This window comes from Suricata suricatta, chromosome 13, assembly GCF_006229205.1.
Source record: "Suricata suricatta isolate VVHF042 chromosome 13, meerkat_22Aug2017_6uvM2_HiC, whole genome shotgun sequence".
Classification (NCBI taxonomy): Eukaryota; Metazoa; Chordata; class Mammalia; order Carnivora; family Herpestidae; genus Suricata; species Suricata suricatta.
The window spans coordinates 3480180-3497195 of NC_043712.1; the positions used below are offsets into that span (position 1 = coordinate 3480180).

The window sequence follows — 17016 nt, forward strand, 5'->3', positions numbered from 1 at the left end:
CCCCGCCGGGCCCAGGTGAGGCGGGTGAGTTCTGACCCGGCTTCAGAGCCGTCCGCACCGGAGGCCCGGCCCGCCGCACCTCGCGAGCGGCCGTGTGGCCGCTGGGTACGGTTTGGAGGTGCCGCTGAAGTCGTGGGCGGGGGTGGGGAGCGGGATCTGGCAGATTCTGGAGGAGTCGCGGAAGGACACGTGTCGGAGAACGGGACATCCCCTCGCGGGGGGCGCGGCGCGGATGGGGAGGGGCGCCCGCCGACTCTCGGGCTGCGGGTGTCGGCGGTGGGAAGGCGGATTCACGCCCCAAGTTAGGACCTGGGGCGAGTGCCCGCCCGGCCCCTGGCCAGCCTCGCCTCTTATCTTCTGTCCGCCACCGTTGTCTCAACCAAGGGCCATCGTTTGCTTCAGGAACTCGAGACTAGCGATTTTTTTTCCCCACAAACTTGCGAAACTGCCCTAGATTCTCATCCACGTGTAGTGAGGAGAGAAGATAACGGAGCATCAGTAGACTCCGCTCACCAGGGAGGGGAGAGGTGCCTTAAGTTTAAACCAAGCCAGAGCTCAAAACTGGTTTCTGGGACGGGTGACTTCCCTCCTGGAAAAGAGGAGGGGGCTACAGGGAGGAGAGTCCGTTGTAGGGTCGTGAGTTCCCGCAGAGGCCAGAAATTGTACGACCTCGGGCTGAGGGAGGTGTGTGTTGTCGCCAGAAAGCAACAGGTGATACCATTGACAGGTCAGTTGCGGAAGGGCAGTTCATCCAGCGTCGAAGTTGAAATTCCTCGAGTTCGTATGAGGGTTTCAGTGTGGTGGTTTTTTTAGTGATAATCAAGCTTTAGGATTTAGAGGTTTGGGAGCAGGCGTTTTCAGCTAGCCAGTGGAGTAGCCGCTTCTCTGGGAGGAGGAAGGGGGAGCCTGGGGTTTGGGGTAGGACCGACCTGAGATTAGAAGGCAGCTTTTGCAGCAGGCTGGTATTGTGACCTTGCAGAGGTCTGATCCTCACTTTTCCTCCCCGTGAAATGAGAACAATAGATTCTGCCTCGTATGAAGTTATTTATGAGGAGTAAATGAAATACATAAAGATCCTATGTATTTTCTTGCCCATAGGAGCACTTAGTAAATGCCAGTGATGAAGAAGGTTGTATTGGCTGCGTTTTGAGTAATGGAATCACTACATACAGAGGCCAGTGGGATGCTTGTGTGTGCTGTATGGGTGCCTAGCGGCACATGGGAAGCACTATTGGAACTGTTGAGTGAGGGGCGCTCAGTAGGTGGAGCGTGTGACTCTTGATCTCGGGGTTGTGAGTTCGAGCCCCACGTTGGGTATAAAGATGACTTTAAAATGTTTTTTAAAAAATCCCCAAACATTTTTTTTTTTAAGTTTGTTTATTTTTGAGAGACAGAGAACATGAGTGTGGGGGAGGGACGGGGGGTGGGGGGAGACATAGAATCCAAAGCAGCTCCAGGCACTGAGCTGTCAGCACAGAGCCCGACATGGGGCTTGGACTCACAAACCGTGAGATCATGATCTGGGCCCAAGTGAGACGCTCAACTGACAGTCATCCAGGCACCCCCAAGTCCCCAAACTTTGTTGAGTGAGTTGAGTAAGAAAAAATAGTGTGTCAGGTTTTATGATCCCCTGAACCACTGCGTCAAAAGGATAGGTATTGATAAGGTCATGGCGGTCTGCGGTGCCCTCCTCTGCATCTACGTATTTTGTTTATGTCTCGAATGAGAATTATAGATGCACTTATCAGATTTGCCAGTGATCTGAATTTGGAGTGGTAGCTAATAAACTGGATTTGGAAGGTCTCAGCGACTTAAGTTATGCTATACATAACACTGAATGTTTTCCTTTTAAAAATGTTTTCTGATGATTTAGTTAATACACATTTATTGTAGAGAGTTTGGGGAGTATACTCCGATATAACTCTGGGTAACATTTTGTTGTATATCCTTCTAGAAAACAACTCAAAAGAGGGATCAAGCTTTATTTGATGTTTTCTAACCAAAGGGGAATTAATGAATGGTATTATCGCACAATCCTCAGGAACCCTGGCTGTGGAATCATGCCCGAGCAAAGTGTGGATCTCTAGTGATCCTAGGACAAGAGCCTCATGTCTCTGCCTCAGTGATGTCACTGTAAAATGGGTTGATACCAGTACCTGTATTGCTACATTAGATCATTCACTTAAGTCCTTGGTGTATCGCCTGAGCTATAGTGTATTAACGTCAGAGACATAGTATTTAGACTTTTAGGCCTCCATGAGTCCTAACGGGCATTTGCTAGAACCCCCTCACTTTGCCAAGTGCAGGACCAGAGACTCCGGGGGAGGTGATTTGCTTAATGTTGTAGAGCTGAGGTTTTAGGAGATTCAGGCGCGTTCTTTGCTCAGGTGCAGCCTCCTGCAGCGTTTCTGTCTCCTGGCCTCCTCTCCCCTTGACCTAGGCCATGGTGGGCTTCTTACTTTGTGCTTTCACAACCCTTGGTACACGTATGGTTTCTGAGTACCAAACCAGGTTTGGCTGTGTGGTTTTATACTTTGGTCTCTTGAGCTAATCTGTGAGTTCCTCAAGGGCTTGGCCTATTTTCCAGCCTTGTATGTCCGGCATCAAGCTACCTGACAGCCACTAAGTGGTAGGGTGTTTTAAATGAACGTTGTGGATGCCAGGGCAGAAAAACTAACAAGTAGTGGGGTAGTGTCCAGCTTATGGAGAGGGGTAATTCCGGTGTGTGTCATTCATCTTGTAAGTATTTATTGAGCACTTACTTTCTGCAGACATGAGTCCATACAGAGGACAGACTTGTCCATTTCCTTATAGAGTTTACAGTTTAATGGGAAGACCAACCCCACATAACAAAATTACATTTTATGCTTCTAATTGTACTGAGCGCTATAGAGGAGAATAAGGGTGCCGGGAAAGCCAGGAGTAGGAACACGGGCTGGATTATGTGAAGAGGAGAGGTCAGGAAAGGTTCTTCTGAGGACCCAGTAAACCTCAATCCGAAGGATGAGATTGAGTTAACCAGCCAAAGTGGGGGTTGGAGATGTGGGTATGGGAATGTGCAAAGGCCCTGAGGAAGGAACCTGGCACATTCTAGGAATTAAGGAAGACCAGGACAGCTGAGATTGGTGAGATGGGCAGAGGCCAGCTTCTAGAGGGCTCTGTAGATCATATTACAGGTTTTTGAATTTTAGCCTAACAGCAGTGGAAACCGTGTGAAGTACTGTGCTTAATTCTGAATACTTGCTTATAGAGAACAGTTGACGCGGTAATAAAGGATTGAAAGTTCGTGTCCTGTTTGGGATATTTAGTCCAAAGAAGAAAATAAAAGACTTCCGTGATGTGTGAAGGAATGTTGTGTCTGAGAGGGAACAGGCTTGTTTTGTGTTGCTGCGGAAAGCAGACCTCAGACGGCCAGGGGCACGATCACAGGGGCCCTTGTCTGAATGTCCGAAACCGCTTCCTGACCCTCGCATTTGGTCTGGGGAACTGCAAGAGGAGGTGTGTAGGCAAGGCCTGCTGCAAGGCCACCTGTCGGGCAGCCTGTGCTGGGAGTGGCTTCGGGCCTACGGTTCCATAAATCAGGGAAAATCTGCATGTTTCATTCTGCCTTGCAAATGATTCAGCAGACCTGGAACTTGACTTCAATCTCTTGCTTTACCCTGAACATCCATAAACTTTAACTTTGTAAAATGAAGTAGGTTATGTTTAACTTAATAGTATTTAACTTCATTCATATTAAATCCTCAAGGTTGTATTTATTGAATTATTCAAGTATAGGAGTCCTAGGGTGCCAAGAACAAACAGCTCCTGTTACTGGTAGGTTAGCCTGCAGCTGACGGTCATGGCTAAAGCAAGCTGGTGTGCAGATGAAATTCATCATTTCAGGCTATGGGGAGGATAACATTCCAGGAGAAATGAAGACACCAGGATAATGAGCACTAGCTACTCGTGGGATGTTTTTGTATTCGTGTGTAAATTGGAAGAGAAGGCAAAGAAAATAGAATGCTTTTTTTTCCCCCAAAGAAAATTGGATGTTGCTTCTCCTAGGAGAAGTCTGGACATCGTACATTCATGTTACGGAAATAAGAAGCAACAGGCAAGAAAAACATAGCGAGTGCTGTAGCCTGTAACCGGCTATCAGATGGGGAATTGAATGGCAAGGAGGACTGGAAATAATTGTGGTAGACGTGATGGATGGAGTGGAATTCTCATTTGGAGTGGAGACGGCGAGTCGGCATCGACTCCAAGCCATCCGAGTCTGGGGGAGCAGCGTGAGGGGAGAGAGTGACAGCAGTCCAAGCGCTCTGGGGCAGAGCAGTAATGAGGGTTTCCGCTTCCTGGGCACGAGCTGGGATGCAGCCTCCCACGTACAGTCAGCGGCAGGCTTTGTTGCTGCGCTCCCCTCCTCGGTCTTGCTTGCCCTGTAGATGGACACCCAGGGAAACGGATCGACTCAGCGTGCGCACTTCGCAAGGTGGGCCCGCTCCTCCCTTCCAGGAGACTCCCGTTTGGTAATGCCCAGCCCCCAGAAGGTTTCTCCCTTCTTTAGCCTCACCCTCCTCTTGGGTGAGTTGATAGTTACGATGGATGGTGAGGTCTAGTGGATGAATGAGCTGAGCTTTGGGGGGGGGGGGGTTTCTTTTTGGGGAGAAAAGAAAAGGCTGATTCAAAGAATCCGATTGCAGACCCTAAACTGTTGCTTGACATATGGGGCGTAATGATCTCCGCAGGGAGAGAGGCAATTCCGGGGGCAGTCAGGCTTCACTCTGAGGTCTGTCTTCATGGCTTAATGCCTCTCTTGTCGCTCTTTCCTTTGGGGGAACAACGCAGCGAGCAGAGGCCACCAGAAGAAAGTACGGCGCGTCCAGTGAGGCTCCCCCGGCGAAACGGAGGACCACGGCGGCACTTCTCCCGGCCAAGAAGGCCGCGGCTGACGGAACGCAGAGGACTTCTAAGGGGAAGGCCCAGAAACCATTTTCTCCTAATAACTCTGCGGTTGGCGTCAGTGATAAAGACCGAGAGCAGAAACCGTGCGTTCGGACGTCTTCGTTATTTAAAAACAACCCCGAAATCCCAGCGCTCCCCAGGTACGTTCAGGTGCAGACGCGCTTCAGTGGTGAAAGGAGTGGAGTGTCCGTGGACGGAACTGACGCCGGGTTTTGTCCGTCATTTGCAGACCTGTCGTGCAGCAGGTGCGAGAGCAGGTGTTTACTTCAGACGCCTTCCACGAGCTGGACCTGCACCCGCATCTAGTGAGTACGGCTCAGCGTCCCGCGCGGCCGGTCGTTGGGGATGTCTGGGAAGAAGAGTCAGAGTGGTCCTGTCTGCTCCCAGTTACCAGAGGGAAGGCGAATGGGTGCAATGCTCTTCTGGGATAATCCCCGCGAGCTTAGGTCACCGCTCACTGTCCTCCTCTCCGCCCCGCCCCCTCTGTGAGGACCCCAGACACCCCACTTGCTGTGCCCCAGGACGGGCTCCCAATCACAGGCAGGTGGGATGTGGAGGCCGGTCTGGGCGGGAGAGGGACCCGAGCTGGCATCGTCCTGCTGGGGGTCGTCTGCTGTTGCCAAGAATCGAAGGAAGACGGGGCCGTTTTAACACAGGTTCTCTGCAAACAGACGGGCTTTCTTTTTTTTTTTTTTAATTTAACTGTGAGTAGAGTTTCTGCTCTTAGTTATGAGTAAGGAGAGGAAAATGCAGTGACTTTTAGGGAATCTGGATTTCCTTTGCTCCTGTGGCCGCCGCTCGCTCACTCCTTTGGGTTGCCCTGCGTAAGCTGTTCTTGCAGGGACGTTGAGCAGGGTCGTGCTGTGGACATTTGGGGTAACTTCGTTGTGAGCACTGTCCTGTGCGTGGGAGGGTGTCGGGCAACACCCCGTGCCTCTAGTCACCTGATGCCAGCGGTGTCCCCGGCCCCACTTGTAACAACCAGAAAGTCTCTAGACGTTGCCACCTGTGTGGGGTGAGGTAGGAAGAAGCACCCCAGGTGAGACTCGCTGAGTTGGAAGAACTCGACTTGAGCACAGCCATGGGTTTTAGCCCCGTTATCTTCTTTTTTGCATTAAATAGGTTTTTGCCCAAAAAAAATCAGTGAAGATATTTATTTTTTTGTTTTCTCTTTTAGATTTCCACAATAAACACGGTCTTAAACATGACGAGTATGACCAGGTAAGGAAGGGTTCTAGGCCGGTCTTGATTTTCTTAAGACTTGGATGGGTAGAACCAGACGAGATCTGACTCCTCCGCGGTGCACAGACCACGTTTCTGTGTGGGTATTAGCACCGCCAGAGTGTGCCCATCGAGGGCCTGACACACGTCACTTAGCCGCTCCGTTCCCCCCGCTCGTCAGATGGGAGGCTGAGTCCCCGTCTACTTCTGTTCTCAGCTCGGATGTGGTCCAGCCAGTGGTCTCCATGTGACCCTGCTGCTGTCCGTGCTTCCCTGAGGACATGTCCCCGATTTCTCGTGTCATTGTTCACTAGTAAGAATTAGAGGCCACCAAAAAGACAGGCGTAGATGTTGGGTTGGAGATAGAGGGATACTGAAATAAATTTTTGACTGTTTAGTAGTGAAGGCCTCCGGGAAGCGGCGTAGGAAGGGGTGTAGAGCAGAGGCGCGCCGCCTCTCTGCGAGCACGCCTGCTTGTGCGCGTTTACGCATCAGCACATCTTCCTCACAGGCGCGAATTAATGAGGGCTGAAGAATGAAATAAGGAGCTCCCTCACCGATTCTTTGAACTCGGTTTCACCAACCAAATTTAAATGGATTCTGTGCCTTTTTCATTATTTGCTTTTAAGTACGCATGTGGGACACGGCTCGGTTTTCTGGAGAGCGAGCGGAGCCCCGGGCCATCACATGGCTCACGAGATTCCTCGTGCCCTTCTGCGTGGGAATCCTGCCGTGACGCCTCCCCGGGTCCCGCTGCTGCCACGGGACAGCTCCAGTTTGTCATCACGCCTGTCCCTTTTTTTTTTTTTTTTAATCAGTCTGCCAGAATGGCCAGTCTCTGGCTCGCCTCAACATGTTCAGCTGAGTTCCAGAAATTTAATTGAGGGTTTATTCCTCCAGTCATCAGAAGCTGCTCGGCAACCTGGCTCGAGTGTTTCCATCCCCTAGGGTGGCAGTTGGCAGGCGAAGCGAAGCGTGGGGGCAGTCACGATCGGTGTGCCTGCTCCTCTGCCTGTGAACACGACGGGGAAATATTACAGACAAGCCTGTGTTCTCTCTTTTGGGTGGCCCCAGCGTGCAGAAGCAGAGCATTCCCGCGTTGCTGGAGGGCAGAGATGCTCTGGTGAGGTCTCAGACGGGCTCAGGTCAGTCACCGTGTAACTTCTGCCCTTCTTCCCCCGGTTCCAAGGTCATGGTCACGTTGTAGGTCACTAGTAAGGGCTCTGTCTGTGGTGGCGGCAGATTTGTTTTGTTGGGGGAGGAGGGGAGGCCAGGCCTGCTCTTGATCGGAGCACTGGATTTGCTCGTTTGGTGAAAGGAAGGGGGTGGACGATGGTGCTGTGATCGGGAATGATCCGGACGTGGTCATGTTCCACTGTCAGGCTCTGCCCAGTCCACCATCTGTGGCTTGAGCTACCCGCCCTCCCTCCAGTGGGGGCATAGATATTTTCATAGAATAAAGCACAGAGCACACCCGAATTGGATGCTACTTGTTTTGCTCCAACACGGAGCACAGATTTTGCTTGTTCCAAATGGCCCGCCCCTGCTCAGCCACCTTTCAGGGGGTGGAGACCCAAAGCTGTAGGGGCTCGCTCGGCTTCAGACTGGCTTCTGAACACCTCAGTACTGCCCAGGCCACGCACTTGACCAGGAGGCCCAGTTGAGTGGTTAAGGATGACTTTAAAGGAGGAGTTGTCTAGCTTTGAGGGACAGTCGCCAAGCTGAGCTTTTGTGTCACTTGGGAAATGTGTCCTTCTCTCCCTTCTTAGCTGGGTAGAGGGGCTGAAGCCACAGGGGTCTCTCCGAGGTGCGGGGTGTACAAAGCACAGCTGGCAGTTGTGGCAGGCAGGCAAGTGGGGTTCCGCCTCTCCTGGACGCAGGACGTGCACGCGTCCTGTCCCCGGAGTTCAGCGCTGCCCGAAGATAGCAGAGGCCATTTTCTTTACTGTCTTTGCGCTTCCTACGTCTTACAGGGTCTGTGATTGTAATTGCCTTTGTACTTTCTTTAAAGGTAAGACTCTTGCCTACTGCATCCCTGTGGTCCAGTCTCTTCAAGCAATGAAATCAAAAATACAGGTGAGTTCATGGCTCGTGGTGCATAAGCAGCTGCTGAACTGACCCAAAGCAGTACCATCAGGACCAAAGGCTCTGTTTTCACTTAGCATTATTTTCTTGCCTCCTTTTTATTTGTTCATTGATGTTTGTGTCCCATGAACACGTTGCATCTGAAGACTGTGCCCGGAGTCGGGTAGAATGACTCTGTCTTGTAATCGCCGCGGCAGGTCCACCAGAGAACGTTTGTAAAGTAAATGCTCCCCGCGTGTCAGACACTGTGCTGGATGCTTTCCTGTGTTATCTTCTCGAATCTTAACCCCCACCCCCGGCCCCACCGCATTACAGTATTACCTTCATCTAATTTTTCAGAAAGAACTGGAGGCTCGGGAAGCAATGATGGAATCCTGCCTATAGTTGGGAATCGCATTTAGATAGCGTTTGGGCCAAAGGGCCCAGAATCAGGTTCCCCCGAAGGCCACTTAGCTGCCAGGCTCGAGGCCCAGACGTCATCTCAGAGCCCCGCCCAGGGCCCCACAGATGTGTCCCTGCTTGTCCTCAGTAGGGAGGACATGGTGAGCTCTGACGTGGGAGGTGAGGTGGCGCACAAGCCGACGAGAAGGGCTCATTGGCTACTTCTCTCCTCGGAGGGGACACAGACTGTGTGGGTCAAGCCTGCCTGATACTGAGCGACTAAACAAGTAGTGATAGCACCGGACTGTAGCCCAGAGCCGAAGACCTACACCCATGAGCACAAGCGGATACGAATAAGGTATTGAACGTTAGATGGGAGAAGGAAGGGCTTTCCTTCCATTCCAGGAGGGTTCCAGTGGGCATCCTAGAAGCGTCACCGTCTGGCAGATGCCTTAGTAGCGTCCACACAGGGATCATCACGTGCTGAAGGAGAGGGTGAAATCGGCGTGAAACCTGGGATAGTTACCGGGTCTCAAAGTGTCTCCCTGCCGGATCCCTCTTAATCACCAAGGAGAGGGCGGTAACTGTGATGGGGAAGCCTGGCCGGCCCCGCCTTCACCCGGGTGGTCAGCGTGGGCACCGCCAGTGCTGAGATGTGCCCACCTCATGCACTCCCTCCAGATGGGTGCCCAGAGGACATGGTGTTGCTTCCTTGGCTTTTTTGCCCAAATTGAATTATAAGGAAACATCAGACAAACCCAAATCAAGAGATATTCTGCACAGTGGCTGTTGCTCTTCAAAAGTATTAAGGTCACACGCACACATACACACAAATGCTGAAGACCTTCCCCAGGTTAAAAGAGATGAAGGAGACCTAATAGCTAGATGCAACTGTGTGGTCCTGAATCAGATCCTACTCTGGAGCAAGGCCGTTACTGAGTCAGAAATCAGAATACAGTCTGTAGATTAATTAATTCATAGTATCTCATCACTGTTGATTTCCTGGTTTTGATCATTGCACTAGGAGTTTGAAAGTCGATACCGTCTAAGGAAGCTGGGAGCAGAGTATCGGGAGTTCTCTGTAGGGTTTGTGTAGTCTTGTTGTGTTCCTGCATTTATCTCAGAATGAATGTTTACATTTTACTTAAAACTTACTTTAAAATTTTTAAATCTGTAAAACAGAAATCCTGCACAGCGTCCAAGTCATGGAACCTTACATAGCCATTAAAACTGATAATTTTTTCCGTTACTCTTTGTGAACTTGATAGGCGTTTTTGCATGTTGATCACAAAAGGGCAGAGTATCAAACAGTGTGTATTGGATGGTCTGATTTCATAAATAATACTGGGGGGGGTGTGCGCACGTGCGTGTGCATGAAAAGAAAGATACTTACACTGTGGACACCGATTTCCTCTGCGGCGGCGAAGTGAGGGATTTGTTTCCTGCAGGTGACTGGTGTTTTCTTCCCGTCGGGCCCCTTGCAGCAAGATCATTCATGTGAAGGACTTGGCCTTGTGCGGCTGCGTAGCTAGAGGAGAAAGGCAGAGTATTGCTCTCATGTGGTAAAGTCTCACGCACTTCTGGTTTTTAGGACACCTGCTCGATAGTGGCAGGTTGTTACTGGCATGTGCGTAGTTGGAAAGTTGGGGACTCACTGAGCTGGAACGGGTCCTGGAGCTCCGGCCCAGCTGTCTCATTTCACAGGCCCGGGAACTGAGGACGGGAGATGAGGTCACGTCCCTGAAGCGGGTAGTGTGGTGGGCAGCTCTGCCCAAATCCCAGGTCTGAGTGTGTCTTCGAGGAGATCATTGTGTGTGTCTCTGTCTCAGTGACTTCCCCGGGGGGTGGAGCCAACAGCCTTGCACGTCCTCTCGGGTCCCCGTGAGCTCCTGAGCGACCGCACGTGGACGGTTGAGAAGCATCCCCGCCATCCGCATGGGCGGCTGGCCGATTTGTTCTATCCAGAGACATTCACAAGCCACGTGGTTGTTTCTGTTTACTCCGTGCATTTTAATGTCAGTAACAGCTCCTTCTCTTCAAGGCCAAAGTATTCTGTAGAAAGAGTTCTCTAAGCCCAAGTTCAACTCACTTATTTCAAGGAATATTCAATAGAGACCCTTGGAGTTCATTGTAAAATGATTTGACCTGTAAAAAACCCATCTGGAGGGAGCAGGAGACTCCAGGCCTCCAGCGGAGTCTTAAATTACTTCGGAGATGGGATGAGAATGGATTGCTCTTCTGTGTTTTCGTTCTTTCAGTGATTCGGGCTCTGATTTTTTTTTTTTTTTAAGAACACTTCCATCCTTCTTTACTCACTTGTGCCCTGCGAGGAATTGATTTTTCTCTCTTCTTCTCTGTGTAGTAACACCTTTTGAAATGTCAGAGTCTGCTAACGTCACACTCGGCGCGCCGACACTGCCGTACTAACATGTTTGCCGACCCCCGCCTGGGCTCCAGCGCGGCCTCGCAGGCTCGGTGTCGGGTACAGGCGGCTCTCGTTTGAATTCCAAATCCTTTCCTCCTCGTGGGTAAACGTTTCCTATGCAAAACATGAAAACCACACTTGTAACTGAATCTGCTCTAAATCTACACTCAGCTTCTGCCCTGGCGTTGTTTGGATTCAGTCCGAAGTGACTGGGAGCCTTTGGAGACGCCGGACACCACTGACTTTGAGGCCTTTCTCGGGTTCCTTTTCGTTTTGCCTTAATGTGTAGTTTAGATCCGCCACAGTGTTAAAAAAATTAAAAGAGTACGGATAAACACACAGTGAGAAGTCGGTCCTTACGGTCCCCTGTCCTTTGCATGGCAGGGCTCTCTGGGGACGCGATGGTTTTTGTGCTCATCTGGCGGCCCTCCCGGGGCTGGTCTCTGCAGAGAGCGAATGGGGGTGCACACAGCCCCCCCCCCCCCCCCAGCCGGAGCTTCTGTTTGTTCTTCTGTTGTGTTCGGTGCACTGCATGGGTGTACGTGGTGTTCCGCTGCTGGTGCTCCTTCACGTGTTTGGGATGGCCTCTCCCAGTACCGTGTCCACGGGCCTTGTCTGGGGTCTCGCTGCACGTAGGTGTCCTGACTTACCGCGTCACTCCCTCGCTGGCAGAGCTTCCCTTCTGTATTTCACGACAAACAAGGCTATTAGAAGTACAGTCTGTGAAATATTTTACTTTTTTTACGTACACTTGGCAGGTATATCTTTTACAGAAAACCCTCAGTGGAACTGGCATTTTTATTTGGTGGATAACGCCACTATAGAACTTTATTTTGTTTCATTTTTTAGGGTTTTTTTGAGAGAGAGAGTGCAAGTGAGCGAGGGGCAGAGAGACAGAGGGAGAGAGGGAAAGAGAGCAGCAGGACACAGGCTCACTAGACATGGGGCTTGAACTCACCCTGTGCAGGGCTCCAACTCATGAACCATGAGATCAGGACTTGAGCCAAAGCCAGAATCTTACCCAACTGAGCCACACAGGTGCCCCCAGACTTAAACTTTAAATGGGTTAAGCCCCTGGGCGCTCTCCACGGCAGTGCGGGAGCCCCTGCTCGCGCTTGCCATAGTAACACTACTGGCTCTTTTACATGTTCTTCATATGTGTAAAATTTGTGTCTCGGGGCACCTGGGGGGCTCATTCTAAGCGTCTGGCTTCAGCTCAGGGCATGATCTCACGGTTCGTGGGTTCGAGCCCCACGTTGGGCTCTGTGCTGACAGAGTGGAGCCTGGAGCCTGCTTCGGATTCTGTGTCTCCCTCTCTCTGCCCCTGCCCTGCTCTTTCTCTGTCTCTCAAAAAAATAAAAATAAACGTTAAACAAAAAAGTAAAAAGAAAACAAAGCTGTGTCTTGAATTCTCACTTCTGTAAATTAGTTATTCCTGTCCTGTCTCCATTTTTCTATGTAAGTTGCTGTGGTCTTTTTTATTTTCATGTTTGAGTTGCAGACCTTTTGTAAACTAAGGAAATTGGCCCTTTCTCCCCCTTCCTTTTGTCATTTATTACTTAATTTAATTTGGGTATTTGCCCATTCTAAGTTTTTATATTATAAAATTGATTAGTGTTGTATAGTTGAGATTTGTGTCATCTGTAAAAAGGCCAACTTAATTCCAGCTTCTCTAACTTCGTTCGCTTGTGAGGCCTCTGAATAATTTGTTTTCTCAACTGATGCGGAAAGCACCTTACTTCCTACATTTCACGTATCTTTGAATCTGTTCTAGACTCGGTTTGCTATTGTAATCTGTTTATAGGCCAGTGTCCATTTTTACCTGATCCTGGTTCTAAATTGTCTTAGTGTCTGGTGTTTTTCCGACACGTTTTGGTTATTCTTGCACGATTTTTACCCCCCGACCTCTTACGGGAACTTAGAAATCAGCTTGTCTCGTCACGTGTGCATGTGTGCGTGCGTGGGCAGTTTTCTTAGGATTGTGTCGCATCTGTGGGTTGGTCTAGAACCGGCGTATGTGTGCGTGGAGTCCTCTTCCCCGCGGATAGTCTGTCACCGTTTGTTCTGTGCTCAGAAGGGTGTTACAGCTTCTCTCGAATGGAGGTTATACTTTTTCGTTAGGCTTCTCGTTGTTGTTGCTACTGCTCTTGGGTGACTTTCCCCCTTGCTTTGTACTTTCCAGCTTCTTTATGCGAGGAGGCTGTAGATTTGTGTGCATTAATTTTGCATTCAGCTACTTGGCTAACTTGTCGTTTTTTGTAGTAGATTTTCAATGGATTCTCTGAAGTTTTTTTTTTTTAGGATACACTATCATCTGCTAATCATGACAGTTTTATCTCCTACTCTCCAGTTTTATACGTGTCTCTTTCTCTTGTCTGATCGAATGGGGCAGAACCTTTAGAACAGGGCTGCACGAGAAGCGGGGTGGGCGGCGGCCCTCTCTCTCATGAGGCGGCTTCTCCTGTTTGCAAGTGGCCACCGTCCGCCCGAGTCCTGCGGCCCCCGCTCACTGACGCCTGCCACTTCTTCCCTGTGTGTCCGCAGCGCAGCGACGGCCCCTACGCCCTGGTGCTGGTGCCGACGAGAGAGGTAAGCGGCCTCCCCGTCAGGGCGGCTTCGAGGCAGTCCCTTCCCTTTTGGAAGTAAGACCCGTTTGAATTTAGAAGTTTGGGTTTCCGTTCTTCTCCCTACCGCAGCCTCACCTTGGCCTGGCGGCCCTCCTCTGGTTCCCGTCAAGAAGAGGAACTCAGAGACTGTGAAAATCATAAGCTAAGTGTGGAAAAGCATTTCCCTGTCGTCTAAAAACTAATGAAGCTCCAAGCCTCTATCCTTTTAAAAGGAATGAAAGTAATTACATTTTTAGACTTTTTTTGTTTCTTTTCGAACTTAACTGAAAATTAGAGCAGCTGGCCCTCAAATGAACTATTTTTTTTTTTAAAGAGGCCCTCGTACCAAGAATTTTACTCGTTCTTGAGCGTGAAGCTCCTCGACGTCTCTCCTCTTTCCTCGGTGGGGTCTCTTCTGTCTGATCTGTGTTATTTGCCTACAGAGGCAGGTGTAGATGAGGGTGTCTGTTCTATCAGATGCTAATCACTTCCTCACAGAGAATTGATCGTGGAGACGGAGGATCCCCGCAGCCCGCTGCACGGCCCCGCACAGCCCGCGGCGCCCTCTCAGCCCGGCCTGGGAAGGAGCTGGCGTGGAGCTATTTAAATTTTCACAGCGCCAACTCGCTGCTTCCCCGGGACGCGCTGTGAATGCTAAGCGTGTGGAAACTCTGCACATACCCTTGGATAAGGGGATAGCGTTGAGGCTTTTTGGTGGTTGTCAGTGGTTATAACCTATGTTATTTTTCACTTCCTCTGGTCTCTGCCGGGCTTGTTGGATTTTGTCCCTTTAGTAGACTTGGGAGTGGCCGTCTCAGTGCTCTGTCAGGCAGATTGGAAGGCTACCGGACGCTACCTTTAAAGCCAAGGGCCCAGGGACCCAGGCGCAGGCCTGTCGATCAGGTGACTCCTTCCTGCATATTGTTTCTCTCTTCCTACAGAGAGGCATGTGCGGTGGGCACACTTCCCTATCCGCGTGCACTGTAGGCCTGCGGCTCTCTGGTGGCACTCTGGGAATTTGGGCCAGCAGAGGGAGCACAGAGCACTGTTTCCGTACGTGTCCAAGGAGTGGACGCGGCCTCCCTGCCCAAGGCTCCAAACCGGCAGCTCTCAGACACAGGCTGAGAGCAACGTCTATTTTCTGAGTAGATTCTGTGGTACAGGTTTTTCTTCTGAAATCTTAAGGTCCAGGCTGGGATTCTGATCACTCTACATTGTCTAAATAGTTTTTAAAAGCCTGGGGGGCTTGGGGGGCGTGGGAACAGCCTTGCTCAGTACCTGTGACTCTACCCCTTACAGCTGGCTCTGCAGAGCTTCGACACTGTCCAGAAACTGCTGAAGGTAAGGCGGGCCCGTTAGTCCCGTTTCGTATCTTTTTTCCCCTGACTTTTTGTGAAAGGAGAAGTCTACCAGTCTTAACCTTTGTTTTCAAAAAGCAAGGAATTATTTTAATCTTGCTCTATACCCTGGGCGTCTCTGCTCTCCCCGGTATAATTTGTAGTTTGTTTCCTGATCTGAAGTTGACCAACTGCCGATTTCTAGCTTAGATTCCTAGGGTTTCCTGGTGCTCAGAGTCCTGTAATTTGTTCCCTAAACAAGGCACGCACGGGGACTCACAGGTCTAACCGAAGCGATCACACGGAAAGCTACCTGAAAGCTGCGCGTAGGGTTTAAGAGAGGAGAGAGAGCGGGCTTCAGAGCCTGCACCTGCCAACCCGAGGTTGTCCGTCCTTTTGTCCGGGGTGGGGGGTAAGGAAGGGCTGTGCTTAGGTCAGCTGTGTCTTCTGCTCAGCCTCGACGGGGCAAGGTGGAGGAGCTAATTGAAGCATTTAGAAGGCCTCAGTCCCTTTCTCGGTGCTGGTAGCTGGTTCCAGGGCTGTGATTTAAGTGAGTGCTGCTAGCCGCCGGGGAGGGCGATGCCCCGGAGTGCTGTCTGCCCTGTGGCCCCGTCTGCAGTGAAGCCTAAGTCTTCGCTCCCAGCTTCTTTAAGGACGAAGACTTGGAATCGGTCTCCATGTCTTCAGGAAGAGAGGACTCTGCGCTGATTCTCATCTGATGTCTCCCCGCAGCCGTTTACCTGGATCGTGCCTGGCGTGCTCATGGGTGGAGAGAAGAAGAAATCCGAAAAGGCCAGGTATGCAGAGCCGGTTTACTGTCCATTCCTGTCTGAGTCTGTCTGTTCTGTCCTATTCAGTGAGACCCAGTCCTTCTAAGCCTGGAGAGAGCCTTGTCTCCACCTGGGCTTCCTAGTCCCACAGCGGAGGGACACACTGACCCAGCGGGGCGTGGTCCCCGGAGGAGGTGCTGTCCTGTGACTTCCGACGGGCCCAGGGAGGTTCCCTTCCCCCAACGACCACCTGGTCCCCCCCTGTTTGGTGTTCACCCCCGCTTGGTGACTCTCTCTTGTGTACACTGGGAGTCTGGGGTCATGTCATTTGGCTCTATAAGAGCAGGATCCAAACTCCCATGTAAGGCTTTACACTCCGCTTTTTATATCCAAAACACGGATTCCTAATTCTGGATAGGAACTGGTAATGGGCGTCAGGAGAAAATGTTACCACAGATAAATCCCACATCGTCTGGTTCTTTTTGAAACGTTTTTATTATATTCTCACTTAACACTTAGTAGTAATACCCAGCTGTGTGTGTGTGTAGTTTGTAACTTGAGGAGTAAATATTGAACTTGAAACCTAAAGGTAGTGGTTAGATCTGGTTCAGCCATAAACAACAGACAGCAGTGGCACAGACACTGTGGCAGTTCTGCTTTTCTTTCACATCTGCGAAGCCTGATGGTGACCTGTCAGGGCCTGCCTGCTGTGCGGGCTAAGGTCCAGGTCCCTTCGGAGGCTTCCGTGTTTAAGTGAACCCCATAGTCTTAGGAGAGCTGCTGGAGCTCCAGCCCTTGCATCTTGTTCCCTGCCAGCAGAAACAAAGATAATCCCCCCTCCTCCCTCCAAGATACTTGTGGTTTTGCATATTCCGTTTGTCCTTTTATGCCCTTGCTTGAACATAGGCACGTGACCAAACCTGACTTCACAAGAGGCTGGAAAACACACTCAGCTAAAAATGGGAAGCTTGTCCTGCTATGGAAATCTGGAGTGGAGGGTGCTGGGGAGGAAGAACGGAGCTCTCTTCTCCCTGGTCTGCGGGGCAGTCGGGCCTCCGCTGTACGGAGGCTGCACACAAAGGGTCGCTGTGAGAAACCGCCCGAGCCCTTGGGCCACGTTGGCCTGCGGTAACTCGCTTCAGCAGAGTTTCAGTTGCATAGAAACCTTCAGGAGCAAGCAGGCCGGGTGACCGTCTCTGTGGAGTGTTCTAGGAAGGATCCATGAACCAGATAAAGGGCACGGG

The 17016-nt window shown here is 50.8% G+C and overlaps 1 protein-coding gene across 1 annotated transcript in view; it reads left to right on the forward strand.

Moving 5' to 3' along the window:
• Positions 1 to 3: 3 nt before the first annotated feature.
• DDX31 (DEAD-box helicase 31) overlaps positions 4 to 17016 on the forward strand; it is a gene marked incomplete at its 5' end in the record, with an annotated part of 66862 nt that continues 49849 nt past the window's right edge. The window contains 9 exons of the mRNA XM_029921051.1: positions 4 to 15; positions 4831 to 5087; positions 5177 to 5252; positions 6125 to 6168; positions 7243 to 7313; positions 8180 to 8244; positions 13604 to 13648; positions 14965 to 15006; positions 15735 to 15799. Of these exons, the coding sequence (XP_029776911.1) occupies positions 4 to 15; positions 4831 to 5087; positions 5177 to 5252; positions 6125 to 6168; positions 7243 to 7313; positions 8180 to 8244; positions 13604 to 13648; positions 14965 to 15006; positions 15735 to 15799 (677 nt within the window). The remainder of the gene's footprint in view (positions 16 to 4830; positions 5088 to 5176; positions 5253 to 6124; positions 6169 to 7242; positions 7314 to 8179; positions 8245 to 13603; positions 13649 to 14964; positions 15007 to 15734; positions 15800 to 17016) is intronic.